Source organism: Dendrobates tinctorius, unplaced genomic scaffold (genome assembly GCF_039654945.1).
Source record: "Dendrobates tinctorius isolate UK_male_01 unplaced genomic scaffold, ASM3965494v1 ptg000098l, whole genome shotgun sequence".
NCBI lineage: Eukaryota > Metazoa > Chordata > Amphibia > Anura > Dendrobatidae > Dendrobates > Dendrobates tinctorius.
Window position 1 is genome coordinate 17,175,666 of NW_027361766.1, and position 27,752 is coordinate 17,203,417.

Here is a 27,752-nt window from a genome sequence, read left to right on the forward strand (position 1 = left end):
ACTCATGCAGCACGGGAGCCACATGGGAGAATTTGTGGCAAAGAAAACCATGAGGCAAAAAGAAGTGACTTGAATAAAGTGCACATGACGTGCAGCAGCTGCGTCCTCCGAAGGTAGCAGTCTGCACAGAGTCCTGCAGGAGCAGCCACATCCCCAACATCACCCCTGACACCTGCGCCCATTCATGTGTCTGCAGGGAGCCATGAGAGACGCAGCTGGCACGTCACATGACACACGAACCTGTCACATGCTGATGACGTCATCCACAGACCTCTCATCGTGATGAGGAACTGGCCGAAAAAGGGCGGGAAAATCCACTTCCGGGGCGTACGTCACGTGTCCCGAGTCTCGAGCCCACCACTTCCGTCCATTTTCTTGCGTCACCGCGCCTTGTTCAATTCCTTTTCCGCTTCTGGTTCTTTGCAGGCGGCTGATATCTGGTGAAGATGGCGTACCGAGGACAGGGGCCGAAGGTGCAGAAAGTGATGGTGCAGCCCATCGTATCCTTTTCTGTTGTGCTGGGGGCTCGGGGGGGGCTGGAGGGTGAGCGAGCACACGTGGTGGCCGCGCCTTGTGCTGTGGTGTCAGGACCCGGCACGGCTCTCACGTCTGTGTTCGCCATGCTGAGGCCAGGGGGCGGCGCTGTCACTGCCTGCGGGGTCTGTGCTCTGTGGTTCTTATCTGCCTTAACCCATTGCGTGCAGAATCTGATCTTCAGGTATCTACAGAATGTAAGTATTGTCCTTCTATACGTGTGGGCGCAGGTCTGGAGAAAACCCTGCTCCTGGGCCATGCTCTACCATGTGTGTTACCAGCGTCTGTTTCCACTTTCATAGGGGTTGTCCAGAAGAAAATAAGTGATCAGCTGTCATAGTGCTAGGAAAAGGCTGAGGCAGCCCTGCACCTGATGTAGCCAAACTGTCTTCTGGTGGTATAGTGGCTGTACAGATACGTGAGGAAGGCCGCACTAAATGTGAGCGGAATGCTGCATCCGGGAAAAACATCAGTTGGCGTGTGGCTTCATCTTTTTTTTTTTTTTTCTCCTCTTCCTGCGTGTGTAGGGAAAAGGATGTGAATGAAAGTTAACTTCTATTACATCATTAATATATAAATGACATATATAAAAGATCACGGCTGTAAAGATTATAACACAGCTGTGATCCACTAATTCCTGATAGGTGCATAATAAAAGTTAGATTATATATCTTTACTACATATAACTCCTCGCTGGTTGTTTTGTTTGGTACATCAAAAGCCTCCAAAATTCCTTTTTTTACCTTTTGTGGTATTCATTTTCTTTTATCTATCCTTGAGAGAGTTACTAACTTGCTGATCTGTGGGGGTCCACACAGATCTTTACATCAGGTCTTTCTTTATCTTATTCCTAATATAAAAGGGTGCAGCAGGTTGTCCACTTAAACTCCGCTGCTCTGTTTATTTTGAGGCTGAGGAAAAACCAAGCGTAGAGCTCAGCAGCCTCATAGGGATGAACAGAGCGCAAATGGAGCATGCGAACTGCAGCTCATTCTATAAGGGATCATCAACAATCCTACGGATAGATGATAACTTGTTTTTTTATAGATAACCCCTTTAATGTGTAAAGTTGGAGAACAGATTTCCTGGATGTGGTGTAATAGCAGATGTGACTTTCTTTTTAGAGTCTGCTGCAGCATCTATCACTGTATAAGCATATGGTTGGATACATCACTTATTGTTTATTTCTAATGTATGTGTCTATTTTTTAAATGTGGCACAGTCTACACTTCTCTTTTACAAACTGCTTTGCCATACAGTGGTGTATTCTGATTCCTTACATTGGAGGGTTATTGCCATCTTAAAGGGGTTATGCAGGCTTGGAGCAAAAATCTGCAGTCACTCTAGAAAAATATTCAGGATTGAGAGCCCTCAGTGGTTGATACCTTTTAATGGCTAACTGAAAAGATGGTAACACATTGCAAGCTTTCGAGACTACTCGGGTCTCTTCATCAGGCTAGACTAATACAAAATTAATTAAATTAGTCTAGCCTGATGAAGAGACCTGAGTAGTCTCGAAAGCTTGCAATGTGTTACCATCTTTTCAGTTAGCCATTAAAAGGTATCAACTACTGAGGACTCTCAATCCTGAATATTTTTCTATCTACTGGCTAACACGGTACGAAGATATACATCTTTCCTGCAGTCACTCTAGGCATTTCTGATGTGAGTGGGGGCAGTCGTGTGACTGCATGTATGGGATTTTCTTACTGTTCGTCATGTGCCAACTATATGCTTTTGGCTTCTTTCAATACGAGTGAATTGATAGAAGCTAGATAAGTCTAGTCGGCTTGTGACAGCTAATTTGAAAATTGCATATATCTTCTCACACTGTGAATACAGAGTAATAATGAGTATACACATTGTGTCACATCAAGTGACTGCAGATTTTAGTCTCCAGCTCTGACAACCCCTTTAAGAAATTATCCTCTACTCATAGAATAGGTGGAACACACGCCAATTCCGAGAAGGGGGTCAAGTACAGCATTCAACTTTTTCTACAGAGCCCTGTTCTCTGGATTGGTGAGGATCTCTTGGATTTGACTCCCATTGATCAGCAGATAATCACCTATCCCACGGGAGTAAAGGGGGTTTTACACTAAGCGATATCGCTAGCAATATCGCTAAAACGTCACTGGTTTTGTGACGTTATAGCGATATTGCTAGCGATATCGCTATGTGTGATACTTACCAACGACCGCTCCCCCGCTGTCCATCGCTGATCGCGCGAGAATGTCCGGCTCCATTTCTCGTCGGGCGCTTCCTGCTGAGACTTCCTGCTGTGACGTCCAGCGACGCGTGGAGGCGGGCGGGAGGACGTCTGGATCGCTGTGTGTGAATGGTAAGTATCGTGCGCTGCGTCGCTGCTGCATCGCTGTGAGGTCTTTCTGTATGAAAGCTCACTAGCAATCATTTAGCGATGCACCAGCGATCCTGACCGGGTGGGATCGCTGGTCGGATCGCTGGTGCATCGCTAAATGTAAAAGGGCCTTAACTCCGTAAAATAAAACATTTTTGTACTGTTCCTGCACTACACTATAAAGATACCCGGTGCAATTTAAGGCTAAGTTCACACTGGGTGTTTTTGCTGTTTTTTTTTTATTTGCAGCAAAACCTGAGTGCTCGGCAGGAAAGAAGCTGCGGCAAAAACTCAGGTTTTGGTGCGTTTTTCAATTCAGTGGGTAAAAAACACTAAGTGGCTAGTGTAAAAAAAAAAAACAATGTAGGTGCATGAGATTTCTGAAATCTCATAGACATAGCTGGTACTGTAAAACACAGCTGAAAATTAGCATAAAAATCTCAGTGTGAACTTAGCCTAATTATTTTAATAAACCTGATAAGTCCATGTGCCAGGAGCTGCTCCTCACTTCTCACACCTCCCGTCTGGGACCATATGTCACACAAAGTTGCTGGGATCTGGACACTACCAAGTTGACAAGGGGGAGGGGGAATTAACCATAGCAGTATTTGAATAAACCAATGCCGTAAACACACAGTTCTTGGACTAAATGGAGACGTGTGTTGTGAGTTCATTTTCCCCTTCACCGTCGATGTCTGATGAACTCCCTCTTCTGGTGAAGGAAGGTAGTGAGGCTGATTACCAAACACCTGATCTGGTAGATGATGACCGGGTAACAGGAAATTCTGACTGGATATAAGGCAGCCGACGCCCTTCTGAGTCGCTGGTGAATTTCTCTGCTGGATTCTTGGAGACCAGTCTGATTCCTGCTTCCCAAAGATAAGTTTTTGCTCTGCTATTGAACTTATTAGTTTTGTTTACCTTGTTTTTTGGAGTTCAGCCATCCCCGGTCGGGGGTGTGCTGAGTTCCATTTTTGTCTCTGATCAGTTTGTCTCCTTGCTCTGTCTTCAGAATATACCTGAGTGCTGATATAGTCTTTTTGAAGTCCTAGCGACTTCAGGGCCTGTTTTTCCTATCAGACGGTTGGGGCATTTTTTGGTAGGGTTTTTTACGGATTGCAGACAGCAGCTTTTCTATCCTGTCCTTTTTAGTTAGCTTGGGCCCCATCGTTTGCTCAACCTATCTTTCTATCTGTGTTAGTGTTTTCATCTTGCTTCACCGTCATTATATGTTGGGGGCTGCCTATTGCTTTGGGGTCTGCTCTGGGGCAGTTTAGATTTCCCCTTTCTTTCTTTAGGCCTATTTAGTTCTCCGGCTGTGATCGAGGGGTCTAGGGCATCGTAGGAACCCCCCACGGCTACTGTTAGTTGTTGTGGATAGGATCAGGGGTCTGCAATCCGATAGCTACCAACCTCTCCGGTTTTCTGGACTTAGCTTGTATTTTTGTTTTTTCTTCCTTCGGTGACTCATTCATAACAGACGTGTATCCTGGGGAGGGCAGCTAGGAACAGCCTGGTGCAGGCCTCTCCCCCTAATATCGCACTTGATAGAGACAGATATCGGGACAGGCAGTTAGCAGGGGACCTGGCCTGCTCCTATTATTAGGAAACTGGCTGTTACAAGGGGGAGTTGCGCACTACTCTGAGATGTAATGTCCCAGACAGGAGAGGAGAGAATTGATGAGCAGCTCCTGTCACACAGAATTAAAAGGTTTATAAAGATAAAGTGTGTTGACAATCTCAAAGGGCAGGAAGAGTACAAAAACTTTCTCTATGGAGCATTACACTTGCAGATTACCACAGTATATGTAGGATAACGGAGTAGGCATAGCATGATATACAGTACATGGGCTCAGGATATGCAATGACTTATCTTCTGTTACTATTCCAGAGGTCCCGGATCCAGGTGTGGCTGTATGAACAGGTGAACATGCGAATTGAAGGCTGCATTATTGTAAGTGATGGCTGAGATCTTCCTCTTATTCTATAACACTTTTTGGTGGCCATATGTAGGGCAGAGTTATTGCAGTAGGTTAATGTATGTTTCAGATTTTTTTTTTTTTATTTAGTAATAGCTTTATTTCTATTTATATTAGTGCTGAATGTATTGCTGTCACGTTGCTGGTTATGCATTAGTTTCTATTGTTACAGTTGCAAGTCACAAAATTAGAATATTATCAAAAAGTTATTTTATTTCAATTCTTCAATACAAAAAGTGAACCTTGTATATTATAAAGAGTCATTACAAACAAAGTGATCTATTTCCTAGTGTTTATTTCTGTTACTGTTGATGATTATGGCTTACAGCCAATGAAAACCCAAAAGACGATATCTGTAAATTAGAATACTTTATAACACCAGCTTGAAAAATGATTTTAATATCTGAAATGCTGGCCTACTGAAATGTATGTACAGTAAATGCATCGATTACTGCATCAATGCGGCGTGGCATGGAGGCGATCAGCCTGTCATTGCAGAGGTGTTATGGAAGCCCAGGTTGCTTTGATAGCAGCTTTCAGCTCGTCTGCATTGTGGGGACTGGTGTATCTCATCTTCCTCTTTGCAATACCCCATAGATTTTAACCCCTTTCTGCCATATGACGTACTATCCCGTCCATGTGCCCTGGGACTTAATTCCCATGGACGGGATAGTCGTCATATGCGATCAGCGGCGCTCACGGCGGGAGCGCCGCTAAACGTGGCCACGTGTCAGTTGATTATCACAATTGACACCCGGCATGATCGCAGTGTACCAGGGCATAGGGAAGCATCGCGCTGAGAGGGGGCTCCCTGCATGCTTCCCTGAGACCCTCAGAACAGCGTGATGTGATCTCGCTGTTCCGAGGGCCTCCTCCCTGCAGGCCCCCGGATCCAATATGGCCGCGGGTGCCTTCGGGGTCCTGCAGGGATGCAGCTTTCTCTGAGAGCAGGCGCTGAGAAAGCCTCCTGCAGTGCCTGTCAGATCACTGATCTGACACAGTGCACTGCAAAGTGTCAGATCAGTGATCTGATACTATGTAGCAATGTGTGTCGTCCCCCCCCCCCCCCAGGACAATATAATAAAGTTAAAAAAAATTTGTGTAAAAATATTTTTTTTAAAAATCCTAAATAAATAATAAAGAAACTTCCCGAATTTTTTTTTTGTAAATAAAAAGAAAACAAACAGCGTAACATTACGACCCGACCTATAAAACTGTCCCACTGGTTAACCCCTTTAGTGAACCCCTTAAAAAAAAAAAACAAGGCAAAAAACAAATGCTTTATCATTCCGCCAAACAAAAAGTGCACTAATGCGATCAAAAAGACGTATATAAATCATGGTACCACTGAAAACGTCATCTTTTTCCGCCAAAAATGAGCCGCCACACAGCGTCAACAAAAAAATAAAAAATTATAGCTCGCAGAATAAAGCGATGCAAAAATTATTTTTTATATAAAATTCTTTTTGTTGTATAAAAGTACCAAAACACAAAAAAATTATATAAATGAGGTATCGCTGTAATCGTACTAACCCGAAGCATAAAACTGCTTTATCAATTTTACCACACGCGGAACGATGTAAAGGCCCCCCCCCCCAAAAAAAAAAAGAAATCCATAAAATGCTGGTTTTTGTTCATTCTGCGTCCCAATAGAAAGCGATCAAAAAATGTCACGTGCCCAAAAATGATACCAATAAAAACGTCAACTCATCCTGCAAAAAATAAGACCTCACATGACACTGTGGATCCAAATATGGAAAAATTATAGCTCTCAATGTGGTGATGCAAAAACTATTTTTACAATAAAAAGCGTCTTTTAGCGTGTGACAGCTGCCAAACATAAAAACCCGCCATAAATAGTAAATCAAACCCCCCTTTATCACCCCCTTAGTTAGGGAAAAATAAAAAATAAAAATGTATTTATTTCCATTTTCCCGCTAGGGTTAGGGGTGTGTTGGAGTTAGAATTGGGGGGTTTCCACTGTTTAGGCACATCAGGGGCTCTCCAAACGCAACATGACGTCTGATCTCAATTCCAGCCAATGCGTTGAAAAAGTCAAACTGTGATCTTTCCCTTCCAAGCTCTGCCATGCGCTATACAGTAGTTTTCTCCCACATATGGGGTATCAGCGTACTCAGGGCAAATTGGACAACATTTGGGGTCCAATTTCTCATGTTACTCTTGGGAAAATAAAAAAAAAATTGGGGACTAAAGATCATGTTTGTGGAAAAAATGATTTTTTTTTATTTTCATTCCTGGGCGTTATAAACTTCTGTGAAGCACTTGGGGGTTCAAAGTTCTCACCACACATCTAGATAAGTTCCTTGGGGGGTCTAGTTTCCAAAATGGGGTCACTTGTGGGGGGTTTCCACTGTTCAGGCACATCAGGGGCTCTCCAAACGTGACATGGCGTCCAATCTCAATTCCAGCCAATTTTGCGTCAAACGGCGCTCCTTCCCTTCCAAGCTCTGCCATGCGCCCAAACAGTGGTTTACCCCTACATATGGGGTATCAGCGTACTCAGGACAAATTGCACAATAACTTTTGGGGTCCTGTTTCCCTTGGGAAAATAAAAATTGTAGGTGAAAATTCGTGACAACGTCAGGAGAAAACAATGTCAGAATCATCGGGATCCATGGAAGCGTTCCAGAGTTATTACCTCATAAAGGGACAGTGGTCAGAATTGTAAAAATTGGCCCGGTCATTAACATGCAAACCACCCTTGGGGGTAAAGGGGTTAAGGTCAGGCGAGATTGCTGGCCAATTAAGCACAGTGCTATTGTTGTTTTTAAACCTGGTATTGGTGTTTTGTCACTGGGGACAGGTGCCAAGTCCTGCTGGAAAATGACATTTCCGACTCAAAAAAGCTTGCCTGTAGAGGGAAGCATGAAGTGCTCTAAAATTTCCTGGTAGACGGTTGCGCTGACTTTGGTCTTGATAAAACAGAGTGGACCTATACCAGCAGATGACATAGCTGCCCAAACCATCACTGATTGTGGAAACTTCACACTAGACCTCAAGCAGCTTGGATTGTCTGTCTCTCCACTCTTCCTCCAAACTCTGGAACCTTGATTTCCAAGGTCTAGTGTGAAGTACAGTGGGTACGGAAAGTATTCAGACCCCTTTAAATTTTTCACTTTGTTTCATTGCAGCCATTTGATAAATTCAAAAAAGTTCATTTTTCCAGGACGTCCTATTCTGACAGCACGATGGGGTTGTCCTTTTATCCTTACAGTGACAGGAAATGCACGAGAGGTTAAAGGTCCCCTCCCACACTCACACTTCAGTGTTTTTTTCCTGTCCCTGTAAGGACAGGCACGAGAGTGCCGCGGTGGAAGATAGCCGCGGTATCCAGGGAGAAAAGCAGAGTCGGCTTACCGAGGGCCAGGAGTATTGGGGGTCCCAAACTCTAACTCCTCACGTCATATGGTCCAGGGCGGCACCCCCATAAGGGGGGGTTCTCCGCCAGATGTCCCGTGGAGCGCTGCTCCGGGACTCGGAGCCGCTTCCCCTCATCGGGGCTCTCGGCTCCCGCCGCAGTATTCAGAGACCCCTGAGCGTCAGAGCCGCGTCACTTCCGGGCGCCCGATGATGTCTTCCAGCGGCGCCGTGACTCCAGGAGGAAGGGCGGGCGCACAAGGAACAGGCGGCTAGGCGGCTCGGACTCCCCCATGGACGAGAAGCACCGACTACTACAGGTAGGATAAAAGGGGAAGGGGGGTCACCCAGGCAGGCCGGACCCGTGCGATTTCATCTGGAGTGAGCAAGTGCAGACTCCACCATGGATGCCGCAAAGACAGATGATCACACCGAGCAGCCAGCTTCTGTAAGTACAGAGCAGGGGGCTGTGTATTCCAGGGCAAAGACAGGAGCCTAATGGGAAACTCCTGTGCTTTGTATTAGGAAAAGGCGGCACCGACTCCTACAGCATCGACTTCCAGGACATCGGGCAAACCAAAATGCCCCATCTGTGCCAACAAATTACCGGGGTCATGGAAGAAACCCCTATGTGAAGATTGCACCCTTAGGATAATCAGAGGTGAACAGGCCTCTTTCCTGGCAGAAATGCGCACAATGATCAGAGAGGAGGTCTAGGCCTCTGTCTCCGGGCTGCTACCCGCTCAGTCTTCCAGCCAGCCCCAGGCTAAGAGACCAAGAGAGGAGTCCGATCGGTCATCTGACGAGGAAATCCCGGATACGGACTCAGAAGAGGAGGGCGAGATCACCTCCGAATCACCGGAGACAGGGAAAAGATACCTCTTCTCCTCAGAAAACACGGACGAGCTTCTCGGCGCCGTGAGAAGCACCATGCAGATGGAGGAGGTCCCAAAGACTAAATCCATCCAGGATGAAATGTTCGGAGGCCTAAGAGCAAGGGTCCGGCAGGTCTTCCCAGTTAACGACCATATCCGGTCAATGATTCTAGAGGAATGGGAGGACGTCGAGAAACCGCGAGACTTTAAGCTTAGACTACCATTCAACCAGGAGGACATTAACACTTGGGACGAAGTTACTAAGATCGACACCCCGGTGGCCAGGGTGTCAAGGAAGACTTCAATTCCCTTTGAAGATTCCTCTAGTCTCAAGGAACCCATGGACAAAAAGGCCGACGTGCTCCTAAAAAGGGCTTTGGAGGCCTCTGCGGTGGTTATGAAAACAAACATAGCCGCCACATCGGTCGCCAGATCCATGCATCTATGGATCGACCAATTAGAGCAACAATTAAAGGAGGAAACCCCTAGAGGGGATATCTTAGAAGGCCTTCCCCTGTTAAAAATCGCGACCGGATTCCTGGCGGACTCTTCAGCTGAATCTGTGCGATTTGCGGCCAGCAATAATTCTTTATCCAATGCGGCTCGTCGAGCCATATGGATGAATACCTGATCAGGAGATTACCGGTCAAAAAACAAATTGTGCCATACCCTTCTCAGCTGGGAAGGGTTTTGGGCCGGCCTTAGATAAGATTCTGGAGAATGCCTCGGACGACAAAGGTCTTCCTGAGGAAAAACCAAAAAGGCCTTTTCCCTTTCAAAGGCCCCGACCATACCAAAGGCAGGAATATAGAGGGAAGGGGAAATCATCTTGCTGAGAGTACACGAAAGGGGGAAAGACCAGGAGTGGGGAACCTCCGGCCCTGCGGGCCGCATGTGGCCCGCAGTGGCTTTTCATGCGGCCCGCGGGTAGGTCCCTGGAGTCCCCAATGCTTTAACCCCCAAGTGCACGGGCATGCAGCGTTCATTACAAAACGCTGCCTGCCCTGCACATGATGATGACGTCGTCTGGGTGGGCGGGATTAGCGCCCAATGCTCTCCCGTCCACATGTCCCGGAAGAGGAGATGCTGCCAGAGAGTCAGTGATCTCTGAGAGTGCGTGCCCACAGCTCTGTGCCTCCCTGGCTATCTGTGCCCCCCTTGATCTGTGCCCCCAGTTATGTTTCCACATGTGATCTGTGCCCTCCACCTATATATGCCCCCCAGCTGTTTCCTCATGTGATATCTATGCCCCCTGTGATCTGTGCCCTCCAGCTATATGCCCCCTGTGATCTTTGTGCCCCATGTTATCTGTGCCCACCTGCTATGTACCCCCTGTGATGTTTGTGCACCCTGTGATCTGTCACCCAAAGCTATGTGCACCCCTGTGATCTATCCCCCCCCCAGTGATCTATGAGCCTCCCTGATGATCCCAGTCCCACCACAGCTGCTGCATTTACCCCGAAAGTGCTGTATATCCCCCCCCCCCCCCCCGAGTACCGTATATCCTACCACCTGTGATATATATAGCCCCCAGTGGTGGTGAAGCAGCTCCAGCCGTCACATTAAGGGTGAGTTACCGTAATTGTTAGCCTAAAAATTACCCCGGTATATTTAGTCAATGTACCCACGTATGCAGAAAATTTCTGCATGAAAACCGGACTCCTTCACAGAAAACGCTCGTTTTTTTTGCGTGTTTTCCGCGAGTCCCCAGTCTCATAGAAAATAGCTAGAAATGCGGATTTTTCCGCAAAATTAATGAGCATGCTGCGTTTTTTACCGCGATGCGTTTCTTTTTTTCGCGGAAAAAACGCATCAATATGCACAAAGTACGGAATTCATTAAAATGAATGGGATGCTTCCTTTAAGCATTTTTGCTGGTAAAAAAAAAAAAACGCTTACGTGGGTACACAGCCTCAAGGTGATCATTTTTGTGTGGCCCTCGAATGATGATAGAAATTTCCAAATGGCCCCCGGATGTAAAAAAGGTTCCCCACCCCTGCTCTAGACCAATAACGCCATACCTGTAGGGGGTCGCCTCAGACATTTCACGGGGGCATGGGAACTCATCTCCCAAAACCGTTGGATTCTCAATATGGTCTCCCAGGGCTATACCCTCGAATTCACAACCCCCCCCAGCTCAGTTTGTCGTAACAAATCCTCGGTCCAAGACCCTGATAGATCCCATTTTGGGCAGACATAAAAGACCTGCTAAAATCAGGAGTAGTGGTTCCGGTCCCAGAAATAGAGAGAGGTCAGGGCCACTATTCAACCCTCTTCACCATAAAAAAAACCATCGGGGGAAAGCCGCACCATCATAAACCTAAAGCCACTAAATCAGTGGATCCGATACAAGAGATTCCGAATGGAGTCTCTAAAGACCACCACCCCGCTGATAGACCGGAAAGCCACTGTGTGCACAATAGATCTAAAAAGCGCGTATTAGGCTGGTTTCACATTAGCGCATTTTCAGCGCGCGCACGGCCGGGGGTAGCTCCGCCCCCGATCCGGCTCTCAGCCCGGCGTGCCCGCCCCTTCCTTGTAGCGCCGCCTCCTAGCGGACAGCGGCGCCTGCGATCGGCGCACCCTATCTTTAGCATAGGGTGCGCCGATCGTGCGCAGGCCGTGCGCTAGTTGCGCTTTGACCTGCGCTGCGCACTTTTGACGGTGCGCCGTGCGCGCCAAAATCAAACTTTTCGGATTTTGGCGCGCACGGCGCACCGTCAAAAGTGCGCAGCGCAGGTCAAAGCGCAACTAGCGCACGGCCTGCGCACGATCTGCGCACCCTATGCTAAAGATAGGGTGCGCCGATCGCAGGCGCCGCTGTCCGCTAGGAGGCGGCGCTACAAGGAAGGGGCGGGCACGCCGGGCAGAGAGCCGGCTCGGGGGCGGAGCTACCCCCGGCCGTGCGCGCGCTGAAAAAGCGCTAATGTGAAACCGGCCTTACCACGTTCACATCCACCCTCACTCTCAGAAGTTCCTGCACTTTGCACTAAAAAAAGGAAGCAGGTACTACCACTTTCAGTTTCAGGCTCTTTCCTTCGGCTTGGCTTCAGCACTGCGAGTATTTACGAAGCTGGTCCCCGAGATGGTGGCACACTCGAGACAGGACGACATAATCATCGTGCCATACTTGGACGACTTCCTTGTGATATCTCATTCAACAGTAGAGTTAAAGAAACAGTCTCTGTAATGGCCACATTCGAAAGCCTCGGTTGGATCTTGAACAAAGAGAAGTCAGGCCTGCAGCCCAGTACCCAGAAGAAGTTATGTTAGATTCCTAGAGAAGAATCTCATTTTTACCAGAGGCGAAAAAGGAACCCATCAGGGACAAGGTTCGTCAACTATGGTGAGATCAAATATCTATAAGGACTGCAATGAAGATCCTGGGCACCTTGACTGCATGCATACCCTGTGTAATGTGGAGCCAGGCTCACACAAGAGCCCTACAAAGGGAGATCCTGACAAAATGGGACAGACTGCAATCCTCTCTGGACAAAAAGATTCGTCCGTCCCCAGCCTTAAAATCGTCTCTGAAGTGGTGGATCAGTCACAAGAACATCAGCCAGGGGGTGACTTGGACCGTATCACCATGCGTGACTATCGTCATGCCAGCAGGGAAGGATGGGGTGCCCATCTGGAAGGAAGGTACCTTCAGGGAACACGGCCAGGAAACATCAGCGCACAGTCCTCAAATTACAGAGAGCTACAAGCAGTGTGGGAAACGTTAAAACAAAGCAGGTCGAGACTACGGGACCAGCACATAAAGGTCATGTCAGACAACATGACTACAGTAGCCTTCCTACGTCATCAGGGGGCCCAAGGCACAGAAAGCTTCAGGACCTAGCAGCCCGCATCCTCACCTGGGCAGAGAACAACGTTCGCTCCTTGTCAGCGGTACACCTAGAAGGCTCCAGGAACAACATAGCCGATATCTGAGCAGACAGGAAGTCCGAGCCACCGAGTGGGAACTGAAAGAAGAGCTCTTCAGAGACCTGTGCCATCGGTGGGGAGCCCCCCAGCTGGACCTCTTCGGGACAAGAAAGAACACTAAGCTAAAGAGATTCTACTCCCTCAGCCCAGTGGACTATCCAGAAGGGGTCGATGCCCTGAACCAGAGTTGGGGAGGGGGGACTGATATACGTGTTTCCCCCTATCGCCATAATACCGAGAGTCCTCAGAAAAATCCAGGAAGAAGGAGCATGGGTGATGCTAATCATACCCTTTTTGGCCCAGGAGAAGTTGGTTCCCCCTCCTGAAGAAGATGGCTCAGAAGGGGCCATTCTACCTACCATCGGCAGAGGATCTGCTTTCCCAGGGCCCAGTTCAGCACCCAGATCCGGAGAACCTTCAGCTGGCAGCATGGATCCTGAGAGGGACATCCTAAAATCCAGAGGCCTCTCCGACCAGGTGATCTCCACATTACAGGCTAGCCGTAAGCCCGTTACGAGGGCTATATATCGGAAAATTTGGAAGAAGTTCTGCTCGGAAGGTGGTAGTACCCCCATAGACCTGTCTCGCCCAAATATCCCTCAAATTCTGGACTTCCTGCAGGCAGGATTTATTAAGGCCCTAACTCTGAGCACACTGAAAGTCCAGATAGCAGCTTTAAGTACTTTCTTTGATTTCTCCTTGGCTTCTCATCCATGGATAACGCGCTTTACAAAGGCTATCCAGAGGTTGAGACCCATGTTAAAGAAAACAGTCCCCCCGAGGAACCTAAATCTGGTGCTTAACGCTCTATGCAGGCCCCCTTATGAGCCAATATCTGAAATAGACGTCACAGAGCTCACACAAAAGACCATCTTTTTGGTAGCCATCACCTCAGCCAAGCGGCTGGGCGAGATCCGGGCCCTGTCAGTCCAGAACCCCTACATCCAGAGGACCACATAGTACTTAAGCTAAACCTAGGCTTCCTCCCTAAGGTAGTATCTCCCCAGAATTTAAACCAGGAGACAATCCTACCCTCATTCTGCCCATTCCCGAAAAGCGATAAAGAAAAACTTTAACTCGCTGGACGTCAGACGAGCGGTCCCACACTACTTAGAGGTCACGAGGGAGTGGCGACAGGACACAAAATTGTTTATCCAGTACAGCGGGAAGAATAGGGATAGAGGCGCATCTACACACACCCTAGCAAGATGGATAACATCAACTATCGCCTCAGCATACGAGGCCGACGGATTACCTATACCAGAGGGTCTTAGAGCCAACTCCACCAGGGCAATAGTGACATCATGGGCAGAGAGGGTGGGAGAGTCAGTAAAGCAAATATGCAGGGCTGCTGCCTGGTCTACACCAAACACTTTCTGTAGACACTACAAACTGGACACGCTAACAGCTAGCCAGACGACCTTCGGTCGTAAAGTGCTACAAGCACTGGTCCCACCCTAGCAAATTCCTACTTTGGTATTCCCCCATCGTGCTGTCAGGATAGGACGTCCTGGAAAACTGAGATTAGACCTACCGGTAATGGTATTTCCAGGAGTCCATCCTGACAGCACTGGTAGTTCACTCCCAATGATTTGTATATGTGGTAATATGCTTGTAATAAATCTCAATAAATAATTGCATCCATAACTGGTGTGGTACTTGGAAAAATCACTGGAGTGTGGGAGGGGACCTTTAACCTCTCGTGCATTTCCTATCCCTGTAGGGGACCTTTAACCTCTCGTGCATTTCCTATCCTTGTAAGGATAAAAGGGCAACCAGCCATCGTGCTGTCAGGATGGACTCCTGAAAATACCATTACCGGTAGGTCTAATCTCCATTTTTTTTTTCTCATTAATGTACACTCTGCACCCCATCTTGACTGAAAAAAATCTGAAATGTAGAAATTTTTGCCAATTTATTAAAAAAGAAAAACTGAAATATCACATGTTCATAAGTATTCAGACCCTTTGCTCAGACACTCATATTTAAGTCACATGCTTTCTATTTCATTGTGATCCTCCTTGAGATGGTTCTACTCCTTCAGTGGAGTCCAGCTGTGTTTAAGTAAACTGATAGGACTTGATTTGGCACACACCTGTCTATTAGTGATGAGCGAGTATACTCGTTGCTCAGGTGTTCTCCGAGTATTTTGGCTTGCTTGGAGATTGTTTTCGTCTCAGCTGAATGATATGCGACTGCTAGACAGCTTGAATACATGTGTGGAATGCCTGTTAGGGAATTCCCACATGTATTCAGCCTGTCTACAAGTCGCAAATCATGCAGGCGAGACGAAAACTAAATCTCAGAGCACGCCAAAATACTCGGAGGACACTCGAGCATGCTCGGGAAAACCCGAGCAACGAGTATACTCGCTCATCACTGTCTATATAAGACCTCACAGTGAATGTCAGACCAAATGAGAATCATGAGGTCAAAGGAACTGGCCAATGAGGTCAAAGGAACTGGCCAAGGAGCTCAGAGACAGAATTGTGGCAAGGCACAGATCTGTCCAAGGTTACAAAAGAATTTCTGCAGTATGCAAGGTTCCTAAGAGCACAGTGGCCTCCATAATCCTTAAATGGAAGAAGTTTGGGACCACCAGAAATCTTCCTAGACCTGTCCGTCCAGTCAAACTGCACAATCGTGTGAGAAGAGCCTTGGTGAGAGAGGTAAAGAAGAACCCCAAGATCACTGTGGCTGAGCTCCAGAGATGCAGTAGGGAGATGGGAGAAAGTTCCACAAAGTCAACTGTCAGTGCAGCCCTCCACCAGTCGGGCATTTATGGCAGAGTGGCCTGACGGAAGCCTCTCCTCAGTGCAAGACATATGAAAGCCTGCATAGTTTGCTAAAAATAAAAACACATGAAGGACTCTGAGATTATGAGAAATAAGATTTTCTGGTCTGATGAGACGAAGATGGCACTTTTTGGTCATAATTCTAAGCGGTATTTGTGGAGAAAACCAGGCACTGCTCATCACCTGCCCAATACAATCCCAACAATGAAACGTGGTGGCAGCATCATGCTATGGGGGTGTTTTTCAGCTGCAGGGACAGGACGCCTGGCTGCAATTGAATGAAACATGAATGTGGCTAAGTACAGAGAGATCCTGGATGAAAACCACTTCCAGAGTGCTCTGGACCTCCGATTTGGCCGAAGGTTCTCATTCCAACAAGACAATGACCCTAAGCACACAGCTAAAATAACAAAGGAGTGGCTTCAGAACAACTCTGTGACCATTCTTGACTGGCCCAGCCAGAGCCCTGACCTAAACCCAATTGAGCATCTCTGGAGAGACCTGAAAATGGCTGTCCACCAATCTTCACCATCCAACCTGAAGGAACTGGAGAGTATTTGCAAAGAAGAGTGGCAGAGGAGATTGCACATCAGAGGAGAGAGAAATAGGGTCCCCAAGCCCCCACACACACACACACACACACCCGCCAGCGTCATCTTCCGGTAAGAAAATGGCGGGCGCACCCAGCAACAATAGATTTTTCCTATTGGTTCATTTTGACAACTGTGATAGACCCTATCTCTGTGATCAAAGTTAAAAAAAAAAAAAAAAAAAAAAAAAAAAAAAGTAAATCGAACCCCCCCTTTATCACCCACTTAGGGAAAAATAATAAAAAAAAATGTATTTCCATTTTCCCATTAGGGTTAGGGTTTGGATTACGGTTGGGATTGGGGTTAGGGGTGTGTTGGGGTTAGGGATGGAGTTAAAATTGGGGGATTTCCACTGTTTAGGCACATCAGGGGCTCTCCAAACGCGACATGGCGTCCGATCTCAATTGCAAATAATTCGGTGTTGAAAAAGTCGAACAATGCTCCTTCCCTCCCGAGCTCTGCCGTGCACCCAAACAGTGGTTTACTCCCACATATGGGGTATCGGTGTATTCAGGACAAATTGCACAACAACTTTGGGGGTCAAATTTCTCCTGTTACCCTTGGGAAAATAAAAATTTGGGGGCGAAAAGATCATTTTTGTGGAAAAAATGATTTTTATTTTCACGGCTCTACATTATAAACTTCTGTGAAGCACTTGGGTTCAAAGTGCGCACCACACATTTAGATGAGTTCCTTGGGTGGTCTAGTTTAGAAAATGGCGTCACTTGGGGGGTTTCCACTGTTTAGGCACATCAGGGGCTCTCCAAACGCGACATGGCATCCGATCTCAATTCCAGCCAATTCTGCATTGAAAAAGTCAAACGATGCTGCTTCCCTTCCAAGTTCTGCGGCGTGCCCAAACTGTGGTTTACCCCCACATATGGGGTATCAGCGTATTCAGGAGAAATTGCACAGCAAATTTTGTGGTTCATTTTCTCTTTTTACATTTGTGAAAATAAAAAAACTGGTTCTGAAGTAAAATGTTTGTGAAAACAAGTTAAATGTTCATTTTTTCCTTCCACAATGCTTCAGTTCCTGTAAAGCACGTAAAGGGATAATTAACTTCTTGAATGTGGTTTTGAGCACCTTGAGGGGTCCAGTTTTTAGAATGGTGTCACTTTTGGGTATTTTCTGTGATGTACACCCCTCAAAGTAACGTATTTTTCGCTTTATATGACGCTCCGGATTATAAGACGCACCACAAATTTTGAGGCAAAAAATAAGAAAAAAATATTTTTTAATAAAATTGTGATGTCTCTTATAATCCTTGCATCTTATTGCTTACCAGGGTTGGTGGCTGCGGGGTAGCGGGGTCCCAGGCTCGCTGCTGGAGGAGGCAGGGGTGGAGTGATGCTGCAGGCCGCATTCAGGGATGAAGGGGGGGCTCCGATGTGTGCCGCTGCTGCAGGGTCTTGTGCTGCTGCTGGGTTTCTCCAGATGTCCGTCGGTTGCTGGTCGGTGCTGTGGGTGTCTCCGGTGCCCAGCGGTGCTGCCTGGGGGCTCTGCCGACATTGTGCGACAGGCCAGAGCCCCGGCATTTCTACAGTTCCCCGAGATCCCATCTGCGCAAGCGCCGGCGGCCATTTTCTACCGGCACCACCGCACACACGGAACCGTGGAAATGCCGGGGCTCTGGCCTGTCGCACAATGTCGGCAGAGCGCCGGGCACACACACCGCATCGGTCAGCAACTGCCGGACGCCCCCTGATCACGGCCTATAGTAAGGCATGTCCTCTTTGTAAGGCTAGTTTCACACTAGCATTTATGAGCGCAGCGACGGCCTGCGCACGGCCGCCGCTAAGCCCTGCCGCGCCCCCGCCGGTAGCTCCGCTCACCGGCACATGACGCTGCATGCGCCCTGCGTCCCCTATCTTTATCACAGGGGGCGCAGGCCGTGCGCAGTATGCGTTTGGCGGCGCATGCGCCTTTTTAACGGTGCGCCGACGCAACCAAACTGCAGCAGGTTGCGTTTGGCGCAGGTCGGCGCACCGTCAAAAGGACGCATGCGCCGCCAAACGCATACTGCGCACGGCCTGCGCCCCCAGTGATAAAGATAGGGGACGCAGGGCGCATGCAGCGTCATGCGCCGGTGGGCGAAGCTACCGGCGGAGGCGCAGCAGGGGGCGGGGCTTAGCGGCGGCCGTGCGCAGGCCGTCGCTGCGCTTATAAACGCTAGTGTGAAACTAGCCTAAGACGCACTCCCATTTTCCCCCCCAAAATTTAGGGGGGGGGAAAGTGCTTCTTACAAAGCGCAAAATACGGTAACTTCAAATGTGATGTAGTCCCTAAAAAAAAAAAAAAAAAAAAAGTGGTTTGGGAAATTTTATTGTAAAAATGAGGAATCGCTGGTCAACCTTTAAGGCCTGTTTCACACTTCCGTTTTTGTGTCCGCCAAACGGATCCGTTTCCGTTTTTTTGACGGAAACTGATGCAAACGTATCCGTTTTTAAAAAAACGGATCCGTTTTTTTGACGGTCCCGCGGTAACCACTAATGGAAGTCTATGGGACAAAAAAAGGATCCTGCAAAAAAATGGCGGATCCGTTTTTTTACGGAAACCAACGGATTTTGACGGATTTGAAAAAACGGAAGTGTGAAACAGGCCTAACCCTTAACTTCCTAACAAAAAAACATTGTTTCCAAAACTCTGCTGATGTAAAGTGGATATGTGGGAAATGTTATTTATTAACTATTTTGTGTGACATATCTCTGATTTAAGGGCATAAAAATTTAAGTTTGGAAATTGTGAAATTTTAAAAATTTTCACCATATTTCCATTTTTTCATAAAAAAACTCAAGTCATATCAAATAAATTTTATCACTAACATGAAGTACAATATGTCACGAAAAAACATTCTCAGAATCAGCGGGATCCGTTAAAGCGTTCCAGAGTTATTACCTCATAAAGTGACAGTGGTCAGAATTGTAAAAATTGGCCTGGTCATTAAGCTGCAAATTGGCTCTGTCACTAAGGGGTTAAGTCTTGCAATTTCTCTATAAGGTGTTGGGGTAGTTGATTTCATTATATTTCTTGTGTAATTTGCAGGGTTTTGATGAGTATATGAATCTAGTTTTGGATGACGCTGAAGAAATCCACCTGAAAACAAAGTCAAGGAAACAGCTAGGTGAGTGGATTTGACTAATATGCCTAAGATGGTATGAAAGATTTCTTCTGTAAATCATTAAAAAGAATGTAATGGCTTCATTTGAAATTGGGCTCCTGTTCCTTTGGCAGTATATGTTTGCAACTGCTATTAACTCTTAATTTCAAAAGTGACCTGTGGGGGGTGGGCAGAGAAATGCTATCTTCAGAGTTGGAACCTTCACCCTGTGGGGTGATGCATGTGTGATACAGGGTCAGAAAAGTTTCAATCCCTTTCAAAGGGACAATGTTTTGTGTTCTAACTAGTAATTAGAGATCTAGGAGTCCACTTACCTCTAGGAGTCTGAGTAATGGTCTGTTGTCTGCATTCTTAACCACCAGGAGACAGACAATGCTCTGGTGGAATGAGCTTTTAGCAACTCTGGAGAAGATAGTTTCTGTCTCTTATATGATTTCCAGATCGCAGCCTTAATTCAGTTTGCTTACGTATTTTTATTTAGATCTTCCCTTTGTTGGGGCCACAGTATTGTACAAAGAGACTCTGATCTTTCCTCCCTGCCTCAGTCTGTTGTAAGTAGTAGAGAAAAGTACTCCTGACATCCAAAACATGGAATTCTTCTGTGCTATTTGTTGGATTCTGACAAAGTGAGGACTATCTTCTGAGCCATATGAAATCTGTTGTGACTTTTTAAGTAAGAATGATAGGCCTAGCTGGAGAACTATCCTATCTTCAAGGATCTTTTAGATAGGGTACCCTGATAGAGAGGGCTTGTATTTCACTCGCCCTTTTAGCTGTTATGGCAAAATGCCGCTTTCCATGACAGCATTATCTTTGTATAACGGACTTTGGTTCTAAGGGAAGCATAGTGAGACCCTTGAGTACAATGTTCAAATCCCACAATGGGATTCCATATGATTTTCTTGGATGATTCAAGAGGCGACTGTTTTGGGCTGGTTTCACATTATCGTTTGTGTGCAGCGTTTGATCCGCATAGATCTGCATGCGTCATGCGTACATATAGTTAACATGGTGTACGCAGGGACATGCGTTCGCATGCTTTTGTGTACACATGCGTAGTTTTGCGGTGTGCGACGTCCGCCAAACGCAACATATTGCATTTTTTTGAGGCCTCAAAAATCCGTCAATTATGTGCAGGCATGCGGATGAGTGCGTCAAAAAAACGCATTACTGTCTATATTGGTACGCTAGGGCATGTGTTCGATACGCATGCGTTCTTCAAAATGTAAATAGAAATCCCATTAGACGCCCATTTTTGTCAGGTGTCTTATCGAACGCATGCGCATAAACAACGCAAACACATGCAAAAATGCATACAAACGCATGCATACGCAGCGTTTTTTATCCTTAATGCGTAAGATGATGCACATAAAAAACGCTGCGTAAACATGCGTTTTGCATTCGTTTGCGGATGATATGCTGCGGATGATACGCTGCGGACTCAAACGCTAATGTGAACCTAGCCTTAAATATCTTTATCCATTGGTGTTCTGACAGATTTCTATCGAAATAGGAGCTTAAGACCGATACCTGGACCTTGAGGATACCCTATTTTAACCCTTTTGACAAGTGCTCCTGCAAGAAATCCAATATTTTGGCAATGGATGGAAAAGGTCCAGAAGAACCGGCCCATACCATAACCTGAAGGTCTTCCAAATCTTAGCATAGATGGAATTTGTAACCTGCTCCCTGTTCTTCTGGAGGCTATGGATCACCCCCTCTGATGGACCTCTAGCTCTTAGGATTGAGGCTTCAGAAGCCAGGCAGATATTCATAGGTTCTGGGGTTCGGAGGATAGATCATACCCTGATGCAGCAAGTTGTGGATCAGAAGAAGAAACAGCAGACCCTCTATCTTCAGGCTTATTAGCATTTCAAACGATCATCTTTTTGGCCATATGGGTGGTATGAGGAACGTCTTGACACAGTCTCAGATTTTCTGCAATGTTCTTGGCAGCAATGGAAATAAAGGGAACGCATAAGCAAGCCTGACTTTCCAAGGGTGGGCAAATGCATTTATCCCCACGGAAGTGACCTTGGGATCTAAGAAAAGAATTATTTAATTTTGCATTTTTGATGATTTGCAAGCAGATCTACATCTGGATGACCCCATCTTGTTATCATGTGGAAGATATCTGTATTCAGTTTTCATTCTCTGGGATGTACAGTGGGGGGGGGGGGGGGGAGTATTTAGTCAGCCACCAATTGTGCAAGTTCTCTCTTAAAAAGATGAGAGGCCTGTAATTGACGTCATAGACCACAGAAAGCTTATACTCTTGTCCCTTGCTGGCTTTGTTTCTTTCCATTTGGTAGAAACGAGTTCTGCTTTTGGGCGTCTAGAAGAATCCCCGGGAAAGTTTTCTGCGTGGAAGGATTTAGATCTAATTTTTCCAGATTCACTAGCCGTCTTAGAGATTCCAAAATTTGCAGGGTCGACTGCAGATGTTCCTTGAGCTGTGAAACAGAGGGAGCCATTATTAAGAAATCGTCTAAGTAGGGGATGATACAGATGTCTTGCTTATGAATGGTCCATTCAGTGATTTGCCATGAGACCCCATCAGCCCCTCTTCGATCACTTCATGGAAGCCTGACAAGGTCCAGTGTTTGCATGCATAGTTGATGGTGCTATTTCAGTGCCACTGTCAGTGATTGACAGCAGCATTGTAAATGATCAAACTGCAGCGGTCAGTGCAACCTTTGGTCGCTGCTATTAATGGGAAGATGCAGCCTGTGCAACACAGACAGAATATCCTGGATATGGTGCGGTCTCCACTCCTGAACCTGCTCCATACAACTGCATGCAACTTGTGATGTACTGTTTGCCACATGTTGGGAAAGGGTTAAGCTAGCTGCAGAAAGTAATACTAAAACAAATTCCTGTGTTGTTTTTTTTTATCCCCCAGCCTTCAGTGCTCTGGTGGCTCATGAGTTATTCCTGGAATAATGTGATACAGTTGGTTCATCAATCCAGCCAATCACTGGTTTCAGCAGTTTTGTCATACATGCAGCCCAAGAGCTGCGATGTCCCTCTGGTTGTGTCCCCCAGCCCTCGGAGTCTTTTGGGAAAAAAATTGTCAGTGATCAAAATAAAAAAATAAAAAAATAGTAGATCAAACCCCCCTTTATCACCCCCCTTAGTTAAGTTAAAATAAAAAAATGTATTTCCATTTTAACCGTTAGGGTTATGGTGTTTGGGTTAGGGCTGTTAGAGTTGGAGTTAGAATTTGGGGGGGTTTCCACTGTTTCGGTACATCAGGGGGTCTCTAATCGTGACATGGCGCCCTCCATCAATTCCAGCCAATTTTGGGTTCATAAAGTCAAACGGTGCTCCTTTCTTTCTGAGCCCTGCCATGTGCCCAAACAGTGGCTTTCTCTCACATGCGGGGTATCGGCGTACTCGGGGGAAAAAATTGCACAACAAATTTTGTGGTCCGTTTTCTCCTGATACCCTTGTGAAAATAAAAAAGTTTGATTTCAAAGTAAATTTTTTGTGAAAAAAGTAAAATGTTCATTCTTTCCTTCCACATTTCTTTAGTTCTTGTGAAGTACCTGAAGGTTTAACATACTTCTTGAATGTGGTTTTGAGTACCTTGAGGGGTGCAGTTTTTAGAATGGTGCCACTTTTGGGTATTTCCTGTTATATTGACCCCCCCCAAACTCACTTCAAATGTGAGGTGGTCCCTAAAAACAATGGTTTTGTAGATTTTGTTGGAAAAATGAGATATCGCTGTTCAACTTTTAAGCCTTATAACGTCCTAACAAAAAAATTGTTTTCCCAAATTGTGCTGATGTAAAGTAAACATGTGGTAAATGTTACTTAACTATTTTGTGTGACACCACTCTGACTTAAGGGTACAAAAATTAAGTTTGAAAATTGCAACATTTTCAAAATTTGTCAAGTTTGCTTTTTTCATAAATGCACGTCATATCACAAAATTTTTACCACTAACATGAAGTACAATGTTACGAAAAAACATTCTCTGAATCGATAGGATCTGTTGAAGCTTTCCAGAGCTATAACCACATAATGACCAGGCCAAATTTAACAATTCTGACCACTGTCACTTTAAGTACAGAATTGGCTCTGTCACTAAGGGGTTAAAATCTTTCCTTCAGCTATTTCCTTTTTTACTTAGATATCCACTTAACAGCAATTAAACTCGATCTGGTAGCGGCGTATTCTATATTCAAGATGTCCAGTAATTAGTGTGGATTATGCAGTAACGACGGCTGGCTCTCTCGGGTTGCCGTAATTCCTGATGAAGCAGTGTAAATAAAATAAAATTGTGTGATTACAAAGATGATGATTTAATCAGTTTGTAATTGTGCTAACGTATTTATTTCTCTATCCATGTGGCTATGTTGTTAATTCTTTATTTCTTTACCTCCTAGGTCGTATAATGCTTAAAGGAGACAACATTACTTTGCTACAAAGTGTCGTAAACTAACCACATCAAGTTTCAAGATTTTTTTTTTTTACATAGATATTTTTTTGTTACTTTGTCAAGTTTAAAGTTCCCAATGAGCCAGATGCAAATTTTTCCTGTAAACCGTTCTACTTTGTTTTTTCCATTGAAACTAATAATGTTCGTGTAAACGTAGTTTTGTCATTTTGATAAATAATTTCTAATTATAATCGGGTTCTTTATATGTGTAATGAGCTTGAAATTCTGGGGAAGAAAATAAAGGAACGGAACGTACAGGTTGTTTTCTGATCAATCCTCCCAGACGATGGTCATGGCATCAGAAGATGGAATAGGATACTAGAGGTGAACAACTGGCTACGACGGTGGTGCAGGCAGCAAGGATTTGGATTCTTGGACCATGACGTGAATTACCTCTACGATGGACGACTTCTCGCAAGAGAAGGGATACACCTCACAAAACCTGGGAGAAACATTCGCCAGAAGACTTGTCACACTCATCAGGAGGGCTTTAAACTAGAAGAAGAGCGGATGGGAGGAAAGACAGCAGACAAGAACATGCAGCAGAAGGACAAACTAATCAAGGATACCAGATGTGGTAAAGAGGACCCAAGACAGGGTACTCAGAAGGAAGCTAAGAAAAAGGAAGGAAGCAAAACTTCTTTCCTGCATGCTGACCAACGCAAGAAGCCTGACCAATAAGATTGAAGATCTGGAGTTGGTAATGTAAAAGGAAAAATACGACCTAGTAGGAATAACTGAGACATGGTTAGACGACAGCTATGACTGGGCGCCTAACTTGCAAGGATATGAATTGTTTATGAGGGATCGTAAATAAAGGAAAGGGGGTGGAGTCTGTCTATATATAAAGTCCAATTTAAAGCCCATACTAAGAGAAGATATACAAGAGGGAAAGAGGTGGAGTCTCTGTGGGTGAAGATACAAGGAGGGAAAAGTAATAATCCTCATAGGGGTTTGTTATAAGCCACCAAATATAACAGAAACCACTGAAAATGTATTATTGAAACAGACAAAGCAGCAAATCACAATGAGGTGATTATTATGGGGGACTTCAACTACCCCGACATAAACTGGGAAACTGAAACCTGCGTATCTCAGAAAGGAAACCAATTTATGTCAGTGACCAAGGATAATTATCTGTCACAACTTGTGCAAGGCCCAACTAGAGGGACAGCCCTTCTGGACTTAATTTTAAGCAACATGCCAGATAGAATAACAGAAGTACGAGTCGATGGGCACCTAGGGAACAGTGACCACAATATAATACAATTCCACTTGTCCTTCAGTAAGGTGCCCTGGAAGGGGGTTACAAAAACGCTGAATTTCAGGAAAGCAAAGTTTGATCAGCTTAGAGAGGACCTTCGCCGAATTGATTGGGACAATGTCCTCAAAAATAGGAGCACAGAAAATAAATGGGAAACATTAAAATCAGTTTTACACACCCACTGCGAGCTAGCCATACTGTACAGAAACAAAAGGGCTAGGAACAGGAGAACACCAATGTGGCTAAATAAGGATGTAAAAAGGGCAATAAATAACAAGAACAAGGCATTTAAGTAGCTGAAACAAGACGGCAATGAAGAAGCATTAAGTTGTAAAGAAAAAAATAAAATGTGTATAAAAAAAAAAAAAAAACACTTAGCAAAAGTGGAAACTGAGACTCATTGCTAAGGAAAGTAAAACAAACCCCAAACTATTCTTTAATTATATAAACAGTAAAATGATTAAAATTGATGGTGTTGGCCCTTTAAAGCACAATGAGGGTGAAATCATAGAGAGCGAAAAGCAAATGTTTTAAATACTTTTTTTTCTCAACAGTGTTCACACAGGAAAAGGATTTGCCAGGGGAAATGCAGAGTGATAATGGGGAGTACATTAAGTATTATCTGCCTAACCCAGGAAGAAGTACAGAACCGCCTTAGTAAGATTAAATTGACAAATCACCAGGCCCTGATGCCATTCACCCTCGGGTATTAAGGGAGTTAAGTAATGTGATAGACAGGCCTCTATTCCTTATATTTAAAGTCTCTATAGAAGCAGGTTCTGTTCCTTTTGAGTGGCGGCAAGCAAATGTGGTACCAATATTCAAAAAGGGGTGTAAAAGGGAACCTGGAAACTATAGGCCGGTAAGCTTAACATCTGTTGTGGGTAAAATTTTTGAAGGGTTTCTAAGGGATACCATTATGGAATATCTCAATGTTAATAAATGTTTAACTCCATATCAACATGGATTTATGAAGGATCGCTCCTGTCAAACTAGCCTGATCAGCTTCTATGAGGATGTAAGCTCTCAAATGGACCAAGGAGAATCATTGGATGTCATTTATCTCGACTTCTCTAAAGCATTTGACACTTGGGCTAGGGGAAAATGTGTGTAGATGGGTAGGTAGCTGGCTTAGTGATAGAAAACATAGAGTGGTTATTAATGGCGCATACTCAGATTGGGCCTGGGTTACTAGTGGGGTACCACAGGGTTCTGTATTGGGCCCCCTACTTACTATTTAATATATTTATTAATCTAGTGGATGGCTTACACAGTAAAATATCAGTATTTGCAGATGATACAAAACTATGTAAGGTAGTTAACACAAAGGAGGACAGTTTGCAACTACAGACAGATTTGAGGAAATTGGAGAATTGGGCTGAAAAATGGCAAATGAGGTTTAACACAGATAAGTGTAAGGTTATGCACATGGGAAGGAGAAACAGATGCTACAATTACTTACTAAATGGGAAACTGCTGGGGAAATCAGACATGGAAAAAGACTTGGGCATCTTAGTCAATAAGAAGCTAAATTGGAGTGTCCAGTGTCAGGCAGCTGCCACCAAAGCAAATAGGGTCATGGGATGCATTAGAAGAGGTCTGGGGACACGAGATGAAAACGTAATTCTCCCTCTGTCCAAATCACTCGTCAGACCACGCTTGGAGTATTGTGTGCAATTTTGGACGCCGGTGCTCAAGAAAGACATTACTGAACTTGAAAGGGTTCAAAGGCGGGCTACTAAAATGATACAATACCCAGTAAGGTTATCAAAATTAGGTCTATTAACTCTAGAAAAGAGAAGACTTAGGGGAGACCTAATATATATGTATAAGTATATCAGAGGGCAAAAAAGAGATCTCTCCAATGAACTGTTTGTACCAAGGACTGTGACAAGAACAAGAACCTCTTCGTTTGGAGAAAAGACAATTTCTGCACCAGCATAGAAGAGGGTTCTTCACGGTAAGAGCAGTGAGGCTCTGGAATTCTCTTCCTGAGGAAGTGGTGATGGCCAACTCACTGAATGAATTTAAGAAAGGAATGGATGCTTTTCTTGTGAGTAACAGTATAGAAGGTTACGAATAACAGAATATTATAGGTAGATGGTTGACCCAGCTTAGGGGGAGGAATTTTTTTCTGTATGGAGAAAATTGGCTTCTACTCTGTGGGGTTTTTGCCTTCCCCAGGATCAACAATGCAGAACAGCTGCACTAAAAATAGGCTGAACTAGATGGACATAAGGTCTTCAGCCTTTAAAACTATGTTACTATGTGGGCAGGAATTGGCAACATGGTATAATTTTTTTAAAAATTTTTTAGGGGAGCCTCGACTCCAAGGTTCTACAATGTGTTTTGTTTTTTGTTTTTTTTTGCTCCTACTGCCACATGGCAATACTGAACCAATCCCAAGGGCCTCACATTTTTCTTTTTAAAGGGGTAGATACATGAATGTCCACAGAACCAACATCAGTACATTAATACATCAC

General features: G+C 45.3%; 1 protein-coding gene across 1 annotated transcript; it reads left to right on the top strand.

Moving 5' to 3' along the window:
* The first annotated feature begins 329 nt into the window (after positions 1 to 329).
* SNRPE (small nuclear ribonucleoprotein polypeptide E) lies at positions 330 to 24,260 on the top strand. Its single transcript, XM_073587138.1, has 5 exons — positions 330 to 500; positions 705 to 731; positions 4,785 to 4,847; positions 19,486 to 19,564; positions 23,953 to 24,260. Exons 1-5 carry the CDS (start codon positions 447 to 449, stop codon positions 24,006 to 24,008), a joined length of 279 nt encoding a protein of 92 aa, XP_073443239.1. The 5' UTR covers positions 330 to 446; the 3' UTR covers positions 24,009 to 24,260.
* Positions 24,261 to 27,752: the final 3,492 nt, after the last annotated feature.

Coding starts and splice junctions, on each gene's coding strand:
- SNRPE (XM_073587138.1), top strand. CDS start 447: ATGGCGTACCGAGGACAGGGGCCGAAGGTGCAGAAAGTGATGGTGCAG. Junction 732..4,784: donor TCTTCAGGTATCTACAGAAT/GTAAGTATTGTC, acceptor TTACTATTCCAG/AGGTCCCGGATCCAGGTGTG. Junction 19,565..23,952: donor AAAGTCAAGGAAACAGCTAG/GTGAGTGGATTT, acceptor TTTACCTCCTAG/GTCGTATAATGCTTAAAGGA.